This window comes from Nematolebias whitei, chromosome 7, assembly GCF_014905685.2.
Source record: "Nematolebias whitei isolate Nwh7 chromosome 7, NemWhi1, whole genome shotgun sequence".
In the NCBI taxonomy this organism is placed as follows: Eukaryota; Metazoa; Chordata; class Actinopteri; order Cyprinodontiformes; family Rivulidae; genus Nematolebias; species Nematolebias whitei.
Genome location: NC_056504.1, coordinates 36,723,832 through 36,749,855, shown reverse-complemented (window position 1 = coordinate 36,749,855; position 26,024 = coordinate 36,723,832). Strand labels below are relative to the sequence as shown.

General features: G+C 38.2%; 1 protein-coding gene across 1 annotated transcript; it reads right to left on the bottom strand.

Moving 5' to 3' along the window:
- Positions 1–832: 832 nt before the first annotated feature.
- On the bottom strand, positions 833–26,024 carry cers5 (ceramide synthase 5). The gene is made up of 10 exons (XM_037678805.1): positions 25,821–26,024; positions 16,818–16,923; positions 15,723–15,853; positions 15,554–15,611; positions 15,409–15,459; positions 14,172–14,264; positions 10,075–10,203; positions 7,745–7,851; positions 6,495–6,651; positions 833–1,100 (listed from the first exon to the last, which is right to left on the bottom strand). The coding sequence occupies exons 1-10, from the start codon at positions 25,991–25,993 to the stop codon at positions 939–941; spliced, it is 1,167 nt and encodes a 388-aa protein (XP_037534733.1). The 5' UTR covers positions 25,994–26,024; the 3' UTR covers positions 833–938.

Below are 26,024 nucleotides of genomic sequence, written 5' to 3'. Positions count from 1 at the left end.
TGATAAAACAATTTCATACATTTTTGGTCTTGAAAGAAGTAAAAACAGTAAAACGAAACACAATGCGGCCAAATAATTTGGTTAGAGTAAATTCACAACATTGCAAAGGGCTGCTCCCTTATTGACGCCCACAGAGCAGTGCTCTGCTGATAAAAGCACAGAACTCACTTTTTTTCATATTAGCACGTCCTGATGATGCATGTTCAATAATCCAGGTTGATAAATATAACAAGTTTGAGTCAAGTCCTCTGGACGGGTTCTTCTTTGTTGAAACGTTTCGTCTTTTATCCAAAGAACTTACTCAGTCTGAGTATACATAGCGGCCATCAGGGCTCTTAGTTTGATGGTCCTCCTTTTCCATGTGAACAACTAGTATAAGATGTCAGCAGCAAACTGGTTCATCCACTATGAGAAGGTGCTGCTTATAAGACTTGAGTTTGTTGCGCTCCTCAGAATGAAGAAGTCTTTTGGATAAATGAAATGCTTCAACAAAGAAGCCGTCTACAGGACCTGACTCAACCTTAGATTTTAGCGCATGTATTGTCAGCTGTGGCATGTTGACTCCACAATCCAGTGTGAAAAAACCTTTTAAAACAAGTTAAATCTTATCAATAAAACTAGAACATTAAAACCAACGTCTGTAGTCAAAACTCAGCACAAGATCAATCCCAAGATTTGGAATGAGGCAGTGTATGCACATCACATCCTTGAACTGATTTTCATGTCATTTCAGCCTTTTCATGTCACCTTTGGAGTTCCGTGTCATTGCACGGCTCTCCACAGCTAACAGAGGCTGCATATCCATCAAACACAAGTGTGTGAACATGCGCTGTCAGTATAATATGTGGGAGTGAGTCTCGGTGAGAGGAACGTTCTCAAACTAAGCTCGGAGAAGCTGCGAGGAGCTGAACTGCAGGGGGGTTCCCGGCTTCAGGTCATCAGCTGCTGTGGTTCTGTGGTCGGGCTTTGGCTGCAGCACAGTGGCCGTTCGTGCCGTTTTCTCCCTTGGGGTTATGAAGGAAAGTCTTGGGCCCTTTTGTGGCCTTTTCAGACTCTTCTTCTGAGCTGCTCTCAATGTCACTACGGACGTCGTTACAAACCTGGGAGACAAAAGACGGATTTCTGGATTACTAACTTAGGCATTCAAAATTATAAAAAAAACTTTTTGTTTGTTATTCACTCAACAGAAACACCAACAGTTTAAAAGCTATTGGTTCATGTTTATAACTACAGATGCTAGTTGAGCAATGGACTGGAGTGACAGGAAGAGAGGAAAAATAGATACGGTAAGTCTATTTTCTTGCTGGTAGCAGTTGAGAGGACATTAAAATACCTGTATTACTAGGGATGCACGGTATTAGATTTTTGGCCGATGCCCGATACGTTAAAACATAGTTGGCCGACAACCAATACCAATATTTTTTTCCCCAGACCTACTTACAGAGACTACATAGCTTTCTCTGCTGTGGAATTAAAATACTACATGATTCTGAATGGTCTTTGCTAATTTGGCCTGCTACCAAATGCAGATGCTAAAAGTGAGGCTGAAAATGATGTCACACTTCAACTTGGACTATATTGTCAAATTTTGTTACTGGGTTGTCATCCAAAACATTGCCTTTATTTATATTATATTATATTATATTATATATATATATATATATATATATATATGTGTTATTTTGATGGAATGGTACCATGCCGATATACACTGTTTTTAAAATACCTACAGCTATTTGGAAATGCACTTATTGGATCTGACTGATCAATATTTGCTTCCTTATTACTTTAAGTTTAGCCTTGAACTTGTATCCAAGAGAAGAAATTCACTCTATTTAAACTTCTAACTGTGTACAGACTTAAATAAAACAGCACTGAAGAGTTATTAGAAAGTGTCGGGAAGCCCTGGGTTTTATTTTTTGCACCTAATTTGCCACAGGGTGGTGGTGTTGGAACAGTTCAGTCACACTCCTTACTAATCAGAAACAGTTAAGACATACCTGACATTCATGAAACTATCACAGCATTACTTATTGTTTACAGATCTCCTCCAGCTGCTGAATGTGAGGAGGGTTAAGTGCTCGATCTACTGCAACAGCTGCCTGATAAACGCCACTTCAACTGCACTTAATCTCAACAGAAATGAAACAGGACAGATGAGAGTTAAAGGTCATCACTGCAGAGGAAGTGAATGCAAACTTACAGCCAAACACAAGAGAAGAGGCAAAGTTGTCGAGCATACAGAGCAGATGCAGAGAAGTAAGAAAGTGGTGGAGGACTCATTGGACAAGGATAGACAGAAAGACAGGGTCTCCCTCTCTCATTCTGGAGGGAGAGGAAAGAAACTGGGTCTGCAGAAACAATGAAACAGAGACAAGGAAAGTGTGGAGGGGCTGGAAATCCACTAAAAATAGCAACATTTTGTAACCATTCAGAGGTCTTGCTGGGACTACCATTTATCTGCAAGCCTCCATTACAGCTGTGAGCACAGCTGGTAAGAAAAGTTCTTAACTCTGGGCCAAATACTGATCATTACAATTACAACTATTCAAACTCAGGTTACTTATTAGTGTAGTGGTTTATTGTAATGCTGTAGTTTGGCACATCTTTTGGAAAGAGTTACACCATGATTTGTACCAACTGGCATCTGTATCGACCACTGGGAAAAAAAAAACATGAGTTGCCATATACAGAACTTTAATCTACAGAATTAACATGTACAAACTACAACAAAATGAAACATACAGCACATGTTATGTTCAATGTAGTGAAGTGAATCTAACAAATGTGAGAAGATAATTACAGCTTTTGTAATGTTCATTACAAAATTTTTTTTAAAAAGCCCTGACCTGCAAAATCTCAAACTTCATTAAATGTAGCTCCGTTCCTGAGGGGCAATGTTTCCAAGTTTTTGAAAATATAAATAAACAGTGAAACTCTAATGCAAAATATATATATTTAGGTCTTTAGGAACAATATGCCCATTATTTCAGAGATGATTAACAAATGCAGTGAGGAGGACCTGAAAACTGTTGGTGTGACACTAACGGAGGCAGGCGGTGGGATGAGATGGAGGCTGATGGTGCGCTGTGGCGACTCCTGAAGGGAGCAGCTGAAAGATGGCGAAGACCAACAACATGCCCGTTCTGCTGACAGTGTTTCTGATATGCATCAGAGTTGGATAAAATATTTAACTTCTCTGAAAGGAGGTACATTCTGCTCCACATGTTGGTATTAAATTGACAAAGCAAGGGGAAGGGCAGCTGTGTCTGAGTGGTTAGAGCAGTTGTCCTTCAATGGGAGACTTGGGGGGGGTTCGATTCCATCATCAGTCACATGTAGCAGTGTCCCTGTGCAACACCCTGAACCCCTCACTGCCTCTGATGTGTGTCCCATCGGTGTATGAATGTGATAAAGCACTGATTAGTTTTTGTAGAGATCTAGTAGAGTGCTGTATGAATGGGTAAACGAGGGCACAGATTTTAGTGTAAAGCACTTTGAGTATCTAGATAAGATAGAAAGGTGCTATATAAGTACAGTTCATTTACCATAAAACACACCAAGCAGGGTTTTTCCTGCCTCACTTGCAGTTTTTGTCAAAACCATATGAATGAATAAATGGGGTGTAAACTGTAGGTAATTACAAGAGATATGTTCAAAACTCCAAACTGCAACAATATTTTATCTATTTTCTAATAAAGCAAATAGGTTTTCATATTTGAGAAGGGTAAGGTTGAATTTTTTAAGTGACTGTCATTATCTATACAACTCCCAAACATTTATAAGCAAATGTTCCTGCTGAAAAATAAGAAGTGTTAAAATGTTGCAGACAACTACAAAAACATACCTAAAATAGAAAATTTAATGATAGATTCAGTTTAATTCAATTATAAAGCAAGCAAGCTTGGGGATGACTGTCTTAATCTATTAAAATTCAAACTGTGTCAGTTATTTTAATATATATATATATATATATATATATATATATATATATATATATATATATATATATATATATTACAGCCAGATGCCAAATTTTCATGCATTTCCCTTAATTGCTTTCTTCAGTTAAAGCCCTCCAGGCTTTAGGAAAAGTTTACAGGTTTTTATTCTTACTTGGACAACGTTTTCTTTCTTGTTCATTTTCATTTTAGACCTTGTACCTAGACAATTTTAGTGTAATAAACCTTTTATTTGTTAAGCTTTATTGAAGCACCCTCTGAGTCCTGTAAAAGCGGAAGAGAAAAAGCAGCAAATGTGGATACTGAACTAAACAAAACAACTGAAAACTTCTTAAAAACCTGGGGAACTAGGGCTCAAAACTACTTTATAAATTAAAAGAAAGCAAAATAGGGACAGCTCAGATTTTTAGCACAACTGTTTATTTTTCCACTTAGAACTTGCCTTTAATCCCATCGAACAGAGATTCAGGTTGAATGAGGGACATCCATGTCCATTTGTGTCAATTTCATGTCTTTCCAGAAAATTCTTTCCCGAGTTCAGGTTCAGAATAAACTGGCAGCAGGACTCACAACGGGTTTAACGATCTTTGTGTCTTCTTATCATCTTATAGACGTTTAGTACTCTGAATAATAAAAGTTTTCCTGGAGGAATGTTTGACTTCTTGAACGCAGAGATTAAGACTAATTTTACAGTTTTTGTCTCTTGGAAGATTCTCAACAAGCTGTCATAATCTTAGTCAAGTGATTTAAAGCCTCTGTTTGACTCTTTTCGTAAAAGCCTGAAGAGAAGTCAGTAAATAACTTTTTTAGACAATTTCTTCCATCTCCAGATAAGAACTTTGGGTCTCATCCATAAGTATCACTAACTTGTTGGTTACCTTTCAAATAGTAAAAATAAAGTAAAATAGAAAATGTTTTGGTAATGGCTCCAGAAGATTTTCTGGTTTGGTATGTGATTGATACTGTATATATATATATAGTGTTATCAAAAGAACATGTCATACTTTTAAATCTAAATGTGCCAGAGGTGGGCACGTTTCAGCTAATCTGCTAATAGCAGAACTAACTTTTCGTTTAGCGGATTAGCATTTTCGCTAAATTTGAAAACCTATAGTGGAATTAGCTTATGCTAAATTTAAATCTGGTATGTTCAAGTCTGCTAATTTTTTTTTAAAGACAGATCTCCACACAAAAAGCACACAAGAAAACAGTGACTTACTTGGAGACATGCTATGCAATGCTAAGCACAACCCGGTGACGTCACCACCCTCGCAGTGATTTCCCCCCCTCATATCTACCGCAAACAGCCTGACCCACGGTGTCAGTTTACAGCTAATAACAGAGACTTTAACATAAATACTAAACCAGAAAAGGAAAATAACATGAAAAACCCATTTTCACACTCAGAAACATCATAAACAGTAATTCCTACCCAGCATGCTTAGGAATGCTCACATTGTCTCTGGGACGTGACTCTCTCACACATGATTTCACACATCTTTACTTCAATTCAAACTGATTTATTACTGAGAGAGAATATTGATGATGACGCACAGCAACGTTGTAGTTAATTTATAAACACAGCTAACCACAAAGACGACTGCCAAAAGTGAGTTAAGTCATTATAGAAAATTGCACGAGGGAGACGTCCGACACACATTGAATGCATCACTCTACTTCAGCACAGCAGAGTTCTGCTCCACCTCTTCGGTTCTGTTGGACCGAATTAGTGTACAGAGACAATTTCTGTTGTGAATTGGCACTATATAAATAAACTGAATTGAACTGAATGAATTTCTGAAAGCTCACCTCGGAACGGGACATGGATGCTTAACTTGTGGTTTATGAACCGTTTTGAGTTGTGTTCACTTACGTTGTCACGTTACAGACAGTCTTACGGTGTCAGCGACAGAAATGTATGATAAAAGTTAGCTCTTTAGTGTTAGCTTCAGATAATTTTTTAATATGTTTAGCATTAGCTTCAGCCAATTCTTATATATTTTTTATCCGTTTAGCAGTTTAGTGTTAGTGAAGCTATTTTTTTAATTAGCAAATTGGCAGCTAGCAAAGCTAACTTTTTGGTTAGCTGTACCCACCAATGGTCATGACTACCAACCGTTAAGTCTGTTCCATTTTAATCACAGAACAGTAAGATCCTTTAATTCAACTCCTTCTCTTGTGTGACTTAGCAAACCTGAAGCATGTGTCCGGTATATGGGTGCAGGATTTGTACATGATTCGATGATGAACACTTCCTGATTGAAGCTGTATGGCTCGTGGTTCAAATGTGAAATATAAAATAAAAATGTAAACTTCCTGTTTTGTGTTATTCCTTGCCACAACTTCTACAGACGCTCTGAGCTGTGCTGAACGTATGACCTGTTATAACAATCATTTCTTTTTTATTGTTTTTCTTTTAATGTTGTTGTGTGGACATCTGTGTGTATACTGATGATTAGAGAAAAAAAAATAATCAACAGATTCAAAGATAAATAAACCAAAACAACTGAATAGTGCTTTTACTTATCTCACCTTCCCTCGCATCATGGCTTTGAAAGCTATACGGAATATGAGGTAAGACCAGAAGACGTGTAGTACTTGGAGGACGAGCAGTAAGACGTTGAAGATCCACCAGGATGGAAATGGCCCAACAATGGCCCAGCTCTCAAACATAGTAGAGTTCAAGACCCTGTAAAAACAAACAGACAGACCAACAGTGTGAAGACGCATACATAAAAGTATCCCCCCATGGCAGCAAGGAAAAGAATAAGAAATGATCAAACTGTACTTGATACTGCTAAAAGACACTATCTGAATGAGGTACACTAGATTATATGTCTAACTTCGACGCCAAAATAAACCACACATCATTACTCCTTTAAATCCAGCTGAGTGACAAAAGGTTGTCAACAGAGCCATCTTCCCCTGCGCAGGTATGGATTTCAGTCCATGTAGCTCCACCAGCAACTCTAGCTTTTTCAATCATCCACACCAAGACACTGAATATAGCTGCTCAGGTTACTTTTACCAACGATAGCTCTGCTATTGTTTGTCTCTCTGGAGGCAGAGCTGCAACATTCAGGTCTCTCTCAAAGCATAGTTTTCACCTAAATGGCCCCCTATGCTAGAAATGTATATTTCCCTATAAACAATGGAATTAAAAAAAATAAATAAAAAAGTTTTTTGTATAGACAATATGTTTTGATCAAAATGGACAAATTCCTAATACCACAAAACTGACTAAAGAGATGTATTATTTAAGTCTGTGTCCTGTATCCTTATCAGACTTTTGTTGTGAATTTGTCCTATATAGATAAACTGAAATTAATTTAATATGCTGTTATGATCAGTTAAAAGTCTGCAAGTTGTACTATATATATATATATATATATATATATATATATATATATAAAAGCGGTGTATGTTCTATTTTTACAGCTATTGTAAGCAAAATACATGATTCACGTCAGTAACCTTTAACAACTTGGAGCTTTATTTTTAGGAAATGCGATATCTGGAAACACAAAACTTTTTCCATAGTCTCTATTGACTATACTTCTCTGAACCTGTAAAATAGTCAAATCCAAATTCATGTTTTTGAAAATTTTTCAAGACCGAGTAGGAACCTCAATTCTATTAAAAAGACAAATTCTTTAAAGAGCAAAGCAACAACAAATTGCTTACCCCTCCATTCAGAAGAGCATTTAAAAGTGAAGCTAAATATAAGACAGAGTTGTTGAAATAATAATGATTCACATGTTTCAGAATCAAACAATACTCACCATAGTGGATATATAACTAGTCGTGTGATAAAGAAAACCACACCAAACACAATGAAGAGGAAGTCACACAAGTGCTGATACTTGGCATAATTGGCCAGTTTGGCTGCCTGGTGGAGAACAAGAAAAAACAGAAACCAGCCATAATATTATTAGGCTTGTGAGGTAAACAAATGTTGTCCCGCACATCAACCATATCAAAACTTCGGCTTTAGATTCCAGTAAATACAACATGACTCATCCCTACTGATTCAGAAGCTTGTTAGTTATAATAAAGCACTGCAAAGGCTAAACGGAAAATTACTGAATATGACAGTCAAGGTTCCAAAGTTCATGCTCAACAATCCAGGTAAAAATCCAACAATGTTCAAGTCAGGTCATCTGGATGGTTGTTGTTTTTTTGCCGAGACGTTTTGTCCTTCATCCAAAGGACTTCTTCAATCTGAGGAGCCAACAATTAACCACAAGTAGCACACTCCCACAGTGGGAAAAAAACAGTTTGCTGGTGATAAGATGGCCTCCGGGGCTCTCCTCTGAGGCAGCCATGCCAAAGTGGTTCAAAACATCAAAGTTAACGGTCAAGGTTGTTTAGTTATTAATGGTTGTCACATCCTTCTTCTATTTTTGGCTTTTCCCTCTTCAGAGGTCTCTACAGCGAGTTATCCTCCTCCATCTTGCTCTGTCCTCTGCATCCTTTGCCCTCACTCCAACTACCTCCATGTCCTCTCTATCTCCTCTTTGTCTTTTTCCTGGCAGCTGCATTTCTAACATCCTTCTACCAATATACCCACTGTCCCTCCTCTGGACATGTCCAAACCATCTCAGTCTGGCCTCTCTAACTTTATCTCCCAGTTGTTCAACCTGTGCTGTACCTCTGATGGTCTCACTCCTAATCTTATCCATCCTTGTCACTCCTTAAGGAGAACCTCAACATCTTCATTTCTGTCTCCTGTCTTTTTGTCAATGTCACTGTCTCCAGACCATACAACATAGCTGGTCTCACCACTGTCTTGTAAACTTTTCCTTTGACCTTTGCTGACAACCTTTTGTCACAAATTAGGGCTGGGCCATATCATATTGTTCACAATAACACTGGTAAAAAAAAAAAGCTTGCCCAGGAAAATAAATAATATAATATGCTAATTTCATGACGTTATACATCAGGGCGCCCCATTAACAGAACCGAGCGCACCCAACGACCAAACCGAACTGCGCACCCCCCCTCCACCTGTAGGTACTGGCATAACGCTAATTAGTTGCGCGCAATACTAGCTAGCTAAAAAGCTAAAAAACAAACAACGCGCATCTCAGCAGTCTTCCCACCCTGCTCTAAGCTGCCGGTACAAATGCAGCTCGTCTTTTTTCCCTCTCCCCCCACCCCACTCTGAGCTGCCGGTACGAATACGCGCAACTCAACATTGTCTCTAGAGTTCCACAGTCGTTCCATAAATGGACCAAGAACAGAGTCAGGTGATCAGAGACAGAGCATCAGAGAAATGGAATCATTCCTGCAGGAACAGAGGAAGCTGAAACACCAACAAGCTTCAGGGTCAGCGGGACGCCTTGACAAGTTTTGGAAGTTATACCTCATTTAAAGGCAACATATATTTTGTTGTATGTTACATTTATGCTCAACATATCTTAAGCTTTAATTTTATTTAGTTATTTTGGGAAATTTCACCTGCACTTTAGTTTTTGTGGTGGATTTTGTTGATCTATATTTTGTGCAGACTTTTTCAATCTAAATAACAGAAGGATCTTTTTTTTTTAATATATATACTTGGAGACTGAAAACTTGACTAAATAAAGTAATTTCAGTAAAATTAACCCTTTTTATTTATATATAATACTGCAAAGCAACATGTTAAGTTAATTTTGTCAAATTAATAAGTATGATTTCTGTTTATTAGGGTTTTTTTTGTGTGTGTGTGGTTATATCACAAAATGTATCGTTATCGTCAGAATGCACTGAAATATCACAATACAATATTTGAGCCATATCATCCACCCCTATCGCAAATCACACTTGAAACATCCTAATACATATTTTTTTCTATTTCTAAATGCATTACTTTATAAAGATAATAGTGCTAACTCTTCCTCAGCGTTTCAAGTACCAGGCCGTGTTCTGACACAAAGTGGCCACACTACATTTAGAGGTTTTAAGCATCAGTTATAAATACAAAATGTCTGAACAAAAAAGCAAGTGAAGTAACAAGGGACGCCGTGCTTGTTTATGCAAAGACAAACAAAAACAATGTTGAGTTTCAAATCCATTCTCAGGGTGTGTGTGATCACTCTGAAAAAGGAAATTGTTTTAGATGGTTACTGACCTCCAGCAAGAAATCGGAGGCGTCGTGGACACACAGCACCAAGCTTCCCACCCGTGCCATGTTGTTGGCATAAGAGAAACTAATGAGGCCCACTGTTGCCAGGTGATGGATGAACATGATCAGGAAGTCCTGAAAATAAAAACCGAGGAAAGAGATGTTTAAAGTGCTGCACATAAACACTAAAAACTCCTCCTTTATAGATGGCAATCTTTTACAGGCTTCAAGTCTAAACTCTCATCAGCTGATTAGTTTCCATAAAAAGGTGGTTCAAGGATATACCGGTATGCCAAAAAAGCTTGAATGTAGAAGTTTATTTTATTTATTTTGTTGGTATGTATAATCATCATCGTCTTTTTCCATACAATGATGAAATTTGTAACCCATCACATGTGAGATACACCCAGGTGGAGCAGCGGGAAAAAAAAAACAGAAGAAGAAGTTGTAAACTAAACAAAAACGGTGTTTGCATGGAAATATTTATTTTTCAACACAGTGAAAAAGGTTCTAGGCAAAAAAAAAAAAAAAAAAGAATCACATTGTGTGAACCTGATAAACTGATGCATCATAAAAATCTCTTTAGGAGACAAAACTCATGCCAATTGTGAAGTACCACAACAGTGTCTTTAAAAAAAAAAAAAATTCTTTTGTCAAGTAGCTTTGATTTTAAACTTGTACGAATGACAAAAAAAACCCCACAGATTTGTAAAAAGTAGTTCTAAAGCCAATGTTGAAATAAAATGAATGCAGGTAGGTTGATCAGAGTATTTGAACATCACTATTAGGCCTGTCACAATAAAAAAAATTTGCTGGGCGATTAATTGTCTCAGAAATTATTGCGATAAATGATAATATTGTTTGAAATATGACCATAATTAGTCATTGTTAAATTTACGAAAAATATTGGTTAATTTTTGTGTATAGTACCTTTTTTGACCACTGGATGGCAGTATAAGACTGTCTGAATAGAAGGATGGCTAGTGAGGGAGCGAGCAGTGTGTTTCTTTAAGAAAAATGGGAGGGAGGCCCCTTGACATGACATGGGCTGTCTCTCCTTCCTGTTTTTCAGTTCTCAAAATGGAGGACCCTCGGTGTAGTTTAAGCTCTTTAGTATAGCATTTGTGACACAAAGCTTTTAATTAAAAAAATCAGTAAAGTTCTCAGCTTCTTTTTGCAGAGACAAACAACTTTTTACATGAAGGCACGGGTTTCAACCGTGAATTTTGGAGCTTTGACAAGACGGAGGTTTTTTCCCCCCAAGGTCGACCTCTTAGCTTAGCTCGTAGCTTTTAACGATCCAAAAACACGATTTTGGATCGTTAAAACTGATTTTAAAGAGAAAAGGGAAAGGGAGGGGTCAGTGAAAAGCACCGGAGTGGAGCCGTGTTGTCAGTAGAAGGAGAGAGACACGAAGAAACGATAAAGCCGATAAATGAAAATTAGGTCAATAGTTTTAATTTAACATGCAATTAATTAATTTATTGTTTATTGCGACAGGCCTAATCACTGTCATAGCACTCGTGAGTTTACTTCGATATAGGGCTGCAACAACGAATCGATAAAATCGATAAAAATCGATGATTAAAAGCGTTTGCAATGAATATCATTATTGATTCGTTGTGTCACGCAATTATGCGTCTTTCACGGCGCTGCAGAGCCGTTTTGTTCACCTGCAGTTCATTGTCAATGCTGTCTGACTGAATAAAGTTTGAAAAAAAACAACAACTCTGCAACGCGAGTTGAACAGAGCGAGGGGGGAGGCGGAAGCAGAGCAGAGGCTGTTTTCAATGGAAATTAAGTAAATTTTACAAATGACCAACACAGCAAAAACTGTTCAACTCAAGTCCTCCAAAGTGTGGGAGCGCTTCACAAAGATAAAAACTGAGAAACATGCAGCTTTGAAAAATGACGACACGACACGGGAGAACTACGCTGATGAAACGTAAACATGTCGGAGTCACGAGGAGGAGGAAGGAGCTGCAGCTGATACAACTCGTCTCACTCCCAACTCATGTTGCAGGTGAGTCTCTACAATTTAAAACATTGTTCTGTTTCCAAGAGAGAAAACGTAACGTCAGTCTCTCTGGTAGACGAAGCTGCTGCTTGTTTGATGATTAATGACGGCGATAGAGAACGTGTGTTACTTTTTATTTAATTTAATTGGTACAAGCAGTGTTTAAACGTGATTTATAAATAAATCTAACACAAAGATAATAATTTAATGATTAAGCTTCAACTTTTAATTTGCTGGCAAAGTCTGAAGACACTGCAGGTATGGCAGGATGAATTGCATTTAAACAGGAATTAAAGTAATTTATTACATCTACTCAAATGTGTGTAATTGTTTTTTATATGTGTGTGTGTGTGTTTAATTGCTCTTTTAGCTACTTTTGCCTGAACCTTGAGTTGCTGTAAATTATGCTATAATATATATTTACTGTCTCATTCCAGAAAACAACAACAAACAATGACAGCCTTCATGATGGACAGACATCATGGACACCACAGCAGCAGCTGTCTTCACTGAAACATCCTTAAATGATCGTCACTGACACGAGGCCTCTGTCGATGGTTGAAGACGAAGGCTTCACTACAACGATCCACACTTTTAATCCAGGTTACAATAATCCACACTTTTAATCCAGGTTACACTCTTCCCTCAAGGACACATTTTACAACGTAGCTACATATTGTGCAGGTATAAAGACACATTTGTATATATTTTTGTGTACAGTTATTTTTAAGCTATTTGACTAACTTTTATTTTTTTATTATTCAATATTTTACTAACAGAATAGTCAAATAGCAACCTGTTTTTTGTGTGAATTGCTATGTCAGTCAAATGTTCAATTTTGGAATAAAAGGGTGGAAATTAAAACGTTTTTTTTTCTTTTCCTCGATTCATCGATTAATCGGGGGGAAAAAAATCGGCTGATGGATCGATTATTGAAATAATCGTTAGTTGCAACCCTACTTTGATATATTTTATTGTTTTACTTTCTGTATGGTCATTGTAAGCAAGTATATCAGACTTTGTAACAGAAGAACAAAAGGTGCTAAAAAACAAGGATTTTATTACGCTGCAGTTTACATCCACACTTTCAGAAAGACCAGACCACTAAAGCTAAAATTTGACTTGGTGTTAGACACAGGAAGACTTGGACAGCCACACAAGATTTAGATAAAAGATTAACCAAGCAGAATTTCCAAGCTTGGCCAAAAGAGAAGCCATCTGACAGTGCAGTGAACCAACTGACAGCAGGACACTTCCAGCAAAAAGAGGCCTTCCCCTGATATGATTGAACCTAAACAATTTAATCATATCTCAATATACAACCCTTTGTTTTGAATAACAAATGATGTGGAACAAGGTGTTGTTGACTATTGTTACAATACCCTGAAGTCAAATACTAGATACAAAATAGTAAATATCCAGATATAAACCCAAAGAGCAGAAATGTGACTTAACTCTGAATAACACTGTTGATTAGAGATCCATTTAAAGTATATCCAAATACTTTACTTATGATTTGAAGCAAAAATAAGACAATAATGAGATTTCAAGAATTAACTAATAGCACTAGCTTTACTGAAAAAAAAAAAAGAGAAGCTAAGCAGAGGTTTACTGTTTCATCTAAACAACCTATAATAAATAAAATATGTATAAGAAAGTAAAATTACGCATCAGGATCCAGCTGTATAAAATATCAAAAGTCTGTGTTTGTTTTTGCTTCCAGGGTTGAAATGTTGTGGAATTTATGTAATTCTAACTGATTCAGGCCTGCTCCATCACATGACAGCGAGTGCCGTCATGCTGAAAATACAGAGCATTCACAGACCGAGCTGCATCAGCTGCAACCCGCCCCTTCAAAAAAACACGTGACCTCCCCACTAAATCAAAAGTAGGAGTCATTCTGATTCGTAATACATTCTGACTTGTGCACATTGAAAAATTCTGCATCACATGCCCCCTTTCCCTCACTCTCTGCCAGTGCCAAATGAGGAACAATAGACGTATTGACTAATGTTTAACAGGGTGTAGTCGCAGCAGAGGATCTAGTGGTTTAATGTAACAGGCGCTGAACTGGTGTCACGCTCACCTTCCTTTTTATGTCGATAAACTGGGAAAACATAAGAGACCAGTAGAAGGCCAGTTCAGTCACATAGTAGTGATAAAGACCAGGAGTCATGACCTGACGAGACAGAGTGCAGAGACGTGTTTAGACAAATGCATCAAACAACTTCATTCATTCTTAAGTGTTTAGTAGTAAAACTAAACTTGCTGAATACACAAAGTGAGAAAAGTGAAAAAACATGTGACCACTTCTGCTCAAACAAACCCCTTACACCACAACAACACACGTGCGTACTGCAGCAAAATGATGTTAAAATGACTGGACTGTGTGATGCTGCTCCCTGTGCTCAAGCTACATGACAGACATCATACATATCAGGGTGTCTGAGGATAGATATGGCAATGCAAATATTCCAGCGTAATGCTTCTGTTTTGTTCTTTAATGATCGATTTAAAGTCAAAATCATTCCTATATGTGTCCTTATTTACAGCTTGGCTACAACACATTCACAAATGTTCAAGGAAGATGATATATTTCCATTATCTTATAGTTTATATATGCATAAAGACCTACTGTATCCTAATGGTCACCGCAGGTGAAAGCAACATGCTTCACTATCCAAAACACTTGACGTTGATTTAAGAGCTCTTTGTAAAAGAGTCCCCGAGGCTCAGTGGGATTAACCTGTATAAATAAAGGTTGAATGAATGAAGAGCTAAATCTTTGAGGTGTTCTTTCATATGAACGGGCAAAGCAAACTCAGCTTCATTCTCACTGTCAGTTTGGAGGAATAAACAGAAATAGGTCTGCTTTTCATTGTCCAACTTGTCACGACATCAGTATGCACTGAAGAAGTGGAAATGGATTGAAGTAATCAAATACTGTCAACGTTTCTGTTATTACACATTGCTGTTTATTCAAGTGGAAGGTGTGACAGGAAAAAGATCAACACTGGCTGCCTTTGGGCACGTGGCTAACACTTTTGTTTGCCTAATCTAGTCCTGAATGGTAAGTAGACTGTATTTATATTGTGCTATTAACATCTTATCACTAAAAATGCAAGTCCCTTTTGTGTATTCACACACTCCTATGTGAACAGATCAGTGGTTCTGTGGCTTGTGATCTCGTCCCGTGTCATGAGTACGATAAATGACTACTTATTAAAAATGTTGGTTTAGGATTGATTGCGTGAAGGTGGGGTTGGTGTTGCGCCTCTTGTGCAATGTGTACAAGATTACAGTGGAGTACAGCTGCATCATACCTGATAGGGGTAACTGTACCAACAATGTCGTGTGTCCCACATCCATGGGGACTGAAAACACATGAGAAAACAATTGCTAATGAACATTACGTTGGTTTAGATCAGGACAAAAATAATCAGTGCTCTTCAAAGCTGGTGGGCTCACCTGCCAGAGAAACTGAAAGCCATAAATAAATACGCCCAAATAAAAAGTAAATCTCCACCTACAATAAGAGAAAAAAAATACAGTTTTTACAAAAGCATAAACGATAAAACAGTCGTCAAACAAAAGTCAGCAGAGAGGTTAGCTGTGGCCTCAAAAGGAATAAACCTACATGCTCTCGCAGAACTTTGTGTGTGTGCTGGGTTTGTCTTGGTTCCGGCGATGTCGGAACCAACGCTGGACTTTTCGTACATCCCAGTCCAACTGCTTGGACAGGCCATCTAGATGCCGGGAGTCGGGGTTCTGTCGCAAGAGAGAAGAAACGGCAAACAAATTCGTTTTGGAATAAAGATAAAGAAGAAGAAAAGAAGTTTCATCATCCTACCCAGCTCACAAATTATTGCAGATATGTTAACAATGCAGAATTTGGGCTCTGAACTCTTAGATGACATTGGATACTGTTAAAAAAAAAAACATGTTTCCATGCACATTTTTACATTAGTTAGAAAACATTTGATAATATTGGGCAGTTCAAATGTGTGAGGGTAATCAAATCACACTTAACTGTAAATGGTAAATAGACTACTTATATAGCGCCTTTCTATCTGATCAAGCTACTCAAAGCACTTTGCAACACAATCTGTGTTTACCTCCACACACACATCCACACACACTCTACTACGTCTCTACACAACTAAACAAACAAATCCTTCTATAGAGACTAATCAGTGCTTTAGATCACATTCATACACCGATGTAATGCAATTACACACATCGGAGGCAGTGAGGGGTTCAGCGTCTTACCCAGGGACACTTCAATATGTCACTGCAAAGAGGTAGGAATCAAACCCCCAACTCTCCCATTGGAAAGTGATTAATCTAACCACTCAGCCACAGCTGCCCCCAGTTGTGCCTAGCTTTACTTTTTCTTTTTCTTTAACGTTTTAGTTTAAACAAAACAAAAACAAATAGTGACATTTCATACAACCTAAAATGAATACAAGTAGCCTTTAAGAGAAGGAATGTCTCTCTTTCACTTTGTGCCAAATATTTAGTATTTAAAGTCGTTTAAAATCCAGGCAAAATTGTTACAGTTATAATAATTACTATATAACTGCAAAACCAGGACTGTTCTGAAAGCTCAGACACTTGAATTGATACATTGACACAGAAATGCCTAAAGTCTGCTGTTATTAGTCATGAACTAATCATTTGCACCCAACACAAACGTAAACACTTCTTGAAAGCAGGTAGAAGTCAGTCTAACCTTTGTGATGGAGGTAAACACCTTCTCCAACACTGCGTTGGGCTGGGCTCTTTTTCCAACACCTGCTGGGATGTGGAGACTTCGAGCACAGGCCCCAGCAATAAATCTGTGACAGAAGTCAGGAATGGAGTCACTTTGTGATGCTAAAACACAAATAAACGTATACATCTAGTTAAAAGTTCTGATTTAAGTTTATATTTGTCACATTTGTAGAAACAATGTTCTGGGAGCCATTGTGCTGCTGGATTACACAATTAAATCTGTGGCTAAGAGTTTTATACCTTATTGATGCTAAATATGGGAAAAATGATCAAATATTTACAAAGGTGCATAGTTGGGGCTGCTCAAAATGCTAGCAACGCATTGGTGCAATCTCTGATGGATTTCCAACAACAGTGAGGACGGGAGATTTCATTTCCAAGACAATATTGAAACAGGTTTGTTTACACAGTAATTTTATCCCCTGGTTCATACTGGCACAGCATAAATCTGCTCACCTAAATGGGAATACTAGTCCACAAGCTCATTCCCAGATTTGTTTCTGCAAAAAGAAACGTTTCAAGTTTGCTTCCATTTATAATAAGATAAATATCAAATCCAGCTGTTCTTGTTGTCCTGTACAACGTTAGAAAGATGTTTTCGTTTCATTTGCTTTTAGGAGCTCTTGATAAACTGCACACACCAGTCTGACTGTCTTTTTTTTTTTTTTTTGTAAAGGGGAAACTTTCATCCATAAACAAGTTTGAAAGAGTTACACTGTGTCAAAGACTTGAGCTATCTTTTGTTTTTCATACGCACTGCGCGAGAAAAAATTTAAACAAATGTACTGAAATATGTGAAAGCAAATAAATATAGTTTCGATTAAGGAATGGAGTTTGCTTTTAAAACAAGCCTCAACCTTTTAACATTTTAAACAGTCTGAACTCTTTAAAGCAAGTTTTTTTTTTTGTAAAATAATCTTCAGGAATGGTTCCCTGGATTTTCTGAAGAATGTGTCAGATTACACTAGCAGTCCCTCTGTTTGCGTTGTTGAAACTGACCCTAAATTCTTTATGATAAAGTTGGCGCTTGAGTTCTGAGGAAACCAGCCCATGACTGATAACGCTGGGCTGTGCCTTCTTTTTAACTTACACTTTCATTTCATGTGAAGTTTGTTTAGGCCTGTCACGATAACAAACATTGCTTGGAGATTAATTGTCTCAGAAATTATTGCGATAAACGATAATATTGTTTGAAATTTGACAATAATTAGTAATGTCAAATTTAAGAAAAAATGTTGGTTAATTTTGTGTGTAGTACCTTTTTTGACCACTAGATGGCAGTATAAGACTATGAACCGAAGGGTGGATAGTGAGGGAGCGAGCAGCGTGTCTCTTTAAGAAAAATAGGAGTTAAAAGAGGGGTCAGTGAAGAGCACCGGAGTTGAACCTTTTGTCATCCAGTGACTTCAGTAGAAAGAGAGAGAGACACGAAGAAATGATAAAGCTGATAAATGGAAATGAGATCATTTTCATTTATCATGCGATTCATTGATTTATTGTGACAGGCCTAGGTGTGTTTGACATCATTTTTAAGTTAGAATTGAAAACAGCTCACAATCAAATGCTTTCCAGATGTTACTGTGTGATGGATCTGCTACGACATAAGATTTGGTGACACGTCTTTACTAAATCCAGCAAAATTGTCAAAATAAATGTCTGATTATATTCTAATAGGTTAAATCATCTAATGCACTCAGACAGCTTCTCTGCTCTGATTAATGCTGGCACCTCAGTGTGATCAAACGCTCTTGATAAGCATGCCTGTTAAAAAGAAAATCTTCCACTTATTATCTTTTCCCCTTCTCACTTTGTTTCTGTCACGCATCAAAACTTTGCCCGACTGGTGTAAAAAAAAAATAAAAAAAAATGCAGTGAGTGGATACTTCACTCTTATCTTCACTGAACGATTCAGACTGATAAAACAGCTTGTTTTAGACAAATCACTCTCATTTAGTGCTCCACAAATTGTAACAACCTGATTTATTTATCAGTTATTCGTGGTAATAAGAAAAACAGCCAATTCTGTTGGGAAATTTCAGATCGTTGCCGTTTTACGATGAGCGCGTCCTTGAAGTTAAAATCTGCAGTTCGTCACAAACCTACCAGAAGTGCTTTGATGCATTCTGAGGAAAGCTGGGAGAAACATTTAAACCGTTTGTTTAACGTGAACCATTTTATGCTTCGTCATTTATGTTTTGTCACCCTCTCATAACTTTTTCCTTGTGCTATGAATCATTGTTTATATTAGGCAATGCAACAAGAAACAGGAGGTTTTACACCACATTCATACCTAAAACTCAAAGTGAAATCTAACTCTATTTAGCAGAGTTTAAAAAGTGACAATCATCTAGTTGCAAAATGAAAATAGACTAACGGTGATCAAAGCACTTGCAGTAATTGAAGGAATGCATATTGATCACCATTTGTCTTGCTACATGAAATTTTAGCTCACTTTCTGTAAAACTGCCTGAGTTACAGACATTTTTCTGTTGGATTATGCCCCAACATGGCTGTGATGGACATCTTAAATTGTAATGAATATCAGTTTATTCAAGGAGGATGCCCCGCCCTGTCAACAGAACCGAGCGCCCTCCCAAATATAATGGTATTAGCTAAAAGCAATACCTAAAAAGATAAGTTTTGGCTGCACAATGTCTCAGTGGTTAGCACTGTTGCCTCACAGCAAGAAGGTCCTGGGTTCAATCCCCAGTTGGACCTGGGGTCTTTCTGTGTGGAGTTTTAATGTTCTTCTTGTGTTTGCGTGGGTTTTCTCCAGGTACTCCAGTTTCCTCCCACAGCTCAAAAACATGCATGTTAGGCTGCCTTCAGACCCAGGCCTCCCTTGCAAAAGAGATCGGTGATCTCATTGGGATTTGCCTGGTTAAATAAAGGTTAATAAATAATATGTTTTAAGATCCTTTCTCAGAATCAGCTTTATTGTCATTGCACCGAAGCACAACAAAATTACATTTCAGTACAGCCCATCTGAAGAAACACAAAAAAACAACAGACAGGGTAGACGGGGTGTCTGAGGCTGCAGCCTCACTGAGAGGCGCTTCCTTTTTCATTAATTAGAAAAACGGGAACACGAGAGAAGAGGAGGTTAAAAAAAAAAACTCATATCCTCATATAACTCGTGTCCCTAACAGGACGCAGCGTGAGGCTGTAAACAATCCCAGCACAAATAAAGCAACAAACAGACTGGTGACATGAGGGAGGCCGGCGATTTTTGTTAGGATATGAGTGTGCAACATGTTTTTTTGAGAGCCACATCAAGATATTTAAAACAATCAAAATACATTTTCTTTGAGACGAATAAACTAGAAGAATTTTTTCAGGCTTTTATCATTTTGAAGCATAGTTAACATGCTTAATTTTTTTTTTTCAATTCTCTCTAAAACTCTTTAGGAATATAATACAAATTCATGTTTCTTTATTGTCATTCGCATCACATGTGGTACGTTAGGTGAAACAAAACTGTGTACTCAGAGTCCCAGTTACATGCAAAAATTGCAAAAATATAAAAAAGCAGTAGATAAGGCTCTAAGATATACGCTAAACGAACGCCAAACGATACAATAAAAGGTCCAAGCTATACGCCAAACACCAAGAATGTAAAATAATACATGCCTTCTGTAAACTGGCTCTTGTGACAAAATATTTGTTAGTGAATAAACAACACCAACAATGCAATGCACTCGACTCCAGGACACTGAAGCACAACCAAAACAAAAATAACAGAGAAGTCGGACAGTTCGGTTCTACGTGTCGTAATGTTGGTAAACATTACTTAGAGCAATCCACATTCTACTTTTTACATCCATGCTGAGCATTAAAACAATGCAAAAAAAAAACAACCCTGCAGCTATCAATGTTTAGCACTTTGACCACGTTTAACAATGAGACAGTGATGAATTGTGCAAGTTTGATTCATCCTGACCTGAACTTAAGTTCGACTTTCAGCAATCTTTCTATTAAATGATTACTCAGTCACATGCAGGAGTTAAAAAGACAAGCTGATGCAGGAAAAATACGGACAATGTCCTCGACTCCTCTCGTGGTCACAGGTCCAGATTTGTAGTGCTAATAGGCAGACAGCAGCAAAAGGAGGAGGTAAAGAATGAAATGTAAGCTAATCTAGTCATGTCAAATGTCAAAATGTCCCTGTTCTTTCTTAGAAACAAACCCCTCCAACATACACAAAGCCTGTTGCCAACAGACAGGCGTGGTGTGGTCTGTTTACACGGACACTTGTGGTCCTGACAGCTGTGAAGAGAAGAGCACCTAGCTGCTTACAAAGCCCAACGCTGGAAAACCTCCCAGGCCCATACGACCGAGGCACAGGCTTGGCTCTATTCATAGACCAGGGCTGGATTTAATGTGGCCTTCATTTGACTTGACTTTACATTTCAAAGCAGAACTGGGATGTTCTCAAGAGATAATGCCAACTTTTTTTTTTTTTTAACATAACGTACACAGCAAAGGAGCATGTGTATTGACATCAACATTTAGTTTTAACAATCTACACTTCACTTTCGTAAGAAGATAAAATATCTGTTAGTTCGCAAGGAAATATGACGGATGAGGCCACCAATAGTCTCACACACCTTACTTTATAGCTTGTTAAACCCTGACACGTGGTTTACTAGATGTAGAGCACGCACACAACGTAGCTCCATTGCAGGCATGCGCAAAGTCAGTGTCAGCAGCAAAACGATGATTATGAACAAACAAGAATGAACTGGATGAAGGGGCGGGGGGGGGGGGGGTGTCTGCACGCAACCAAGGAAGAAACAAAGATGGTGTCCTGCAAATATACTTGATTTAAAAAAAAAAGATGCAGTTACAGGATTGCACATTTTGTAGCCGTTAACAGAGCCCGGTTGTTGCAAGTCTTTGCTTGTTCTTAAAGGCATCTTTCAGCCCCGTTCAGAGTGTGGAAGGGCATTGCAGAATCAAAGAAATGACAACTGTGTTTGGTAGAACCTGTTCTGTCGTGCCCACTCCTCAACACGAACTACACACCCACTCACAGGAACACAACAGCCCCATCTATAAGGCCTAGCGTTCCTTGAAAGAATGCATATCGCCCGCTGCCTTTCATATTAAAGTTTTTGACTAAGATCATCTTATTGAGAAACGTCCTGATGCATGCTCAATAATCCAGGTAGATAAATCTAAGGCCTGTCACGAGAACAAATTTTGCTGGGCGATTAATTGTCTCGGAAATTATTGCGATAAACGATAATATTGTTTGAAATTTGACAATAATTAGTAATTATTGTCAAAGTTAAGAGGAAATGTTTAATTTGTTTTGAGTGTAGTACCTTTTTTCAACCACTGGATGGCAGTATAAGACTGTTTGAACTGAAAGATGGATAGTGAGGGAGCGAGCAGTGTCTCTTTTAAGAAAAAAAGGGAGGGAGGCCCCTTGAAGTGACATGGGCTGTCTCTCTTCGGTTCTCAAAATGGCAGACGATCGGACAATTTGAGCTCTTTAGCATAGCATTTGTCACACAAAGCTTTTAATAACAAAAATCAGTAAACAAGTTCTCAGCTTCTTTTTGCAGAGAAAAACAACTTTTTACACGAAGGCACAGATTTCAACCGTGAATTTTGGAACTTCAACAAGACAGAGGTTTTTTCCCCGAGGTCAGCCTGTTAGCTTAGCTTGTAGCTTAGCTTCTCAGCTTAGTAGTGGAAAGAGAGACATGATGAAACGATAAAGCTGATAAATGAAAAAAAGGTTGATAATTTTCATTTATAATGCGATTGATTGATTTATTGTTTATTGTGACTGGCCTAGTCAGACCCTCTGGACGGATTCTTCTTCGTTGTGACTTAAAGTGATCTTGGATTTTCAAGATCATTCAAGAAAATCCAAGCAACTCTGAGCAACTCTCAGCTACTACGCTGATGCATGCGCAATAATCCAGGTAGAAAAGTCAAAAAAAAATTAAGTCTGGTCCTCTGGACATTCAAAAAACAAAACAAAGCAAAAAAAAAAAAAAAAAAGTAGAAACGTTTTGTCTTTCATCCGAAAGACTTCTTCAGTCTGAGGCACCTCAGACAGCACCTCAGACTGAAGAAGTCTTCCGGATGAAAGATGATGTTTTTTTTAAATCTCAGCTACTACCACACCAAGTTTTAGCGTAATATCTGCTAAAATTGCTGCATCATTCCACATTGTGTTTTAAAAGGTAAGTTGGCTGTAGCAGACATGAATAAAGTAAAATCAGTTGTACAGGAGTGCATCTAATGATAATTTCCTGAAAGTTTCAATGAAATTCATCCAGTGGTTCATGAGATATTTTGCCAACAGAGTTAACAGTTGATGGTAAAATTATAAACAAAGTTCTTGTGCAATTTATTAGAGCGCTAAGCGATCAGTCTTAGCCACAACCGCACCAAATCTTAGGCCAATATCTGTAAAACTGATTTAGACATAGCCACTTCTGTGTTTTTTAAGGTCACTTGGCTGTCAGTCCAACAGTGATTTTACAGCTGTACGATACAAGAGCGAGACAAATACACATTTCACAGAAGTAAATTCCACGCACGCTCATAAAGTACTAGAGAACAAAGCACCGATGGGGAAATACGTATAAAACAGTTGAAATTCACTTGAAAGACAAGGCGGAAAAAAGGGAACAGCAGAGACAAAGTTATTCAAAACATTTAAAGCTTCACTTTGACTAGAGCTGATTTCAATAAAGCGTGTGTAATCAGGGAATGTGAAACTTGTGTTAGGACAGCAGAGCTAAAGTTACGCCTGCGTTTTAAGATCTCGATGATGTCGTTTGAAGACCTAGAAGCAGATTAAACATTAAACTTTTACAGGCATGTCCCTGGACGCCCCCCACTGCACATGACGTGTGTGAGGTGCGCTTTAATGCGTTGCAGTAAGAGACATAGGAACTGAAGCTGCAGCATGATGCATTCTTATGATAAATAAATAATTGGGGCTGTCTGGGGTCTCAGTCGGTGACTGGGAGTAATTGCTCTCTGATAATACCCCCCCCCCACACACACACACACATGAGGCTATACTCTATTGAAAACACCTTCACGTTACAGGGGCCAACTGGCAGCTTTGAAACCTGAAACAGGTGGTACCAAGCTCTGTGCATCTCACCGTCTCTTCTTAGACACCTCTAATATCTGATTGCTTCTTGCTTACAGCCACCTGATCACATCTAGATTAAAACAGCTTCACGTCGTGCTTCGGCTCGGTGCCGCCCTGAGGGGGTCAGGTCTAAAACCACTCTTGAGCAATAGCCTAAAATGAGAACACTGAAAAAAATGTTTGGTATGATAGATACTGTCAATCTACCGGACTGTTGAGGACCATGACTTGTTGTTTCAGTGTTCTGCTGTAGAGCGTGTACCAACAGAAGTGTACTTCCTGATGTGGGTTTCTGTTTGTTGTCACACCACTATCAGGTGTGTTTCAAACACAGATATTTTGCAGAAGAGAGCTGAAAACCTATTCACGTATTTTGTTTGCCATAAGTGAGTTTTCACTAGAAGAACTGGGATTCAAATTAAGTTCTGGAAAATAGTTCTGCACCCAAAATAGTCTCCACTGCACATGGTGGCAGCAAATGAGTTTGGGGGGTTTCTGAAGTTTGCAGGACACTGAGCAGTGATGGTAAACCTCAATCGGTTTTTGCATGAAATCTTGAGAAGACGTAACAGATCAGACTAAGTATTCATTTTAATTTGTTTTGCTTTGGACAATAATCAGAGGAAATTTCCATCAGTCATGTTTTCAAAATGTCAGTAGACCAGTTTGATTAGTTTACATGTGACTTGGAGTTTACGCTGTACAAGTGAAAGTTACACTTTTACACAGCAAGGCAAGTGTCAGGTCTAAAAACCAAGAAGTTGGTGAGAAACATTCCCTCAGTTTAGACAGAAATTGTTTTCTGCCATTCATGGAAAGTGAAAATTGTGGTTTACAAACCAGTGGTTCCCTTGTGACTGATGCACATGAAACTTTCAACTTCTGGCCAGGAAACGCCTCAAAACGTGGAAAAGCATGGCTCCATTCTTATCAACGTTATTATAGCAGTCAGTTTGGTATCGTTTCATCTTTATTTATGACACTCACTGCAAACTATAAAATAAAAAGATAAAGCATGTTATCCTGAGCAATATCAAACGGTGCATTTTGAACAAGTTTGCTGCTGTAGTTCTCCGGATAAATTGACGGGCAATTCTGAAACGCAGGTACGCGCTCAACGTCCACAAAGCACTGGACTGAATTTACCAACAATATAACTGAATCGGACAAATGTAGGATTTCAAACAAGACGTTTACGCGGAAATAGAAAAGCGAATCTGCTGCTAAAACGTGAAAGACAGCATACATGTATTTAATTTAAAGACACGTGTGTAGATTGTGTTTCTTATGTCATGCTCCTTTTTTTTTTGTATAGGTTTTCTTCACATGGCAACAAGGAAGAAGGCCAGACCGACAACGCTCAACAGCAACACATGAAACAAACCCATTCTGAAACATTTCAAAAAGTCTCCATGCTGGGTTCTTTGATGAAGCCTGATGCTGGCAAGAATCCAAACATGCAGGAAAAACCAAAGTGTAAGTGATGGAAGATCTATACAAAACTGAAGAGACAACCACGTTTAAGGTAATGTGATAAGATGAGTAGTTTACAGTAGTACACTTAAGACACAATACTATAACTTCCTACAAGGTGTATTTCCGGGAAGATAAGAGAATGTTCAAAAATACCCGATAAGATTCTCGATATCTCAAGAACTTCGTTTGTTGATTTTTGTGTTTTAGAGAGAGCTGCGCTGGTCCACCCACAGTACAGTTAGCTAACCCATCATCCGCTGAGGCGCAAACAATGTCATCAAAATAACCTTATTTGAACGATTTTGATAGGTTTCTCTTTCTAGTAAGAAAAAACACGCATAGTGAGCGCGAAATACGAACCTTTCGAAGAGTATCCGGACTGTAAAGATCCCCAGAGCCAGCGGTAAGGCGGCCAACAAGTGTCTAGCTTTGGGATACTCCACCCCGGGAGCTGGATCGGCCAGATCCGCCCAGGTTACGTTGTGTGGCAGCCAAAACCTCTCGTTCCAGAACCAGGCTGAGAGAGCAGCCATGTTTTACTGCCTTCCCGTCCCCGGATACTCG

Bases quoted from the DNA above. Each gene is read 5' to 3' on its own strand.
- cers5 (XM_037678805.1), bottom strand. From the start codon at position 25,993: ATGGCTGCTCTCTCAGCCTGGTTCTGGAACGAGAGGTTTTGGCTGCCA. The intron at 15,612-15,722 runs GTAGGTTTATTC...CTCTTATTGTAG, and splicing joins ACAAAGTTCTGCGAGAGCAT to GTGGAGATTTACTTTTTATT. The intron at 14,265-15,408 runs GTATGATGCAGC...CTGTCTCGTCAG, and splicing joins GGTACAGTTACCCCTATCAG to GTCATGACTCCTGGTCTTTA.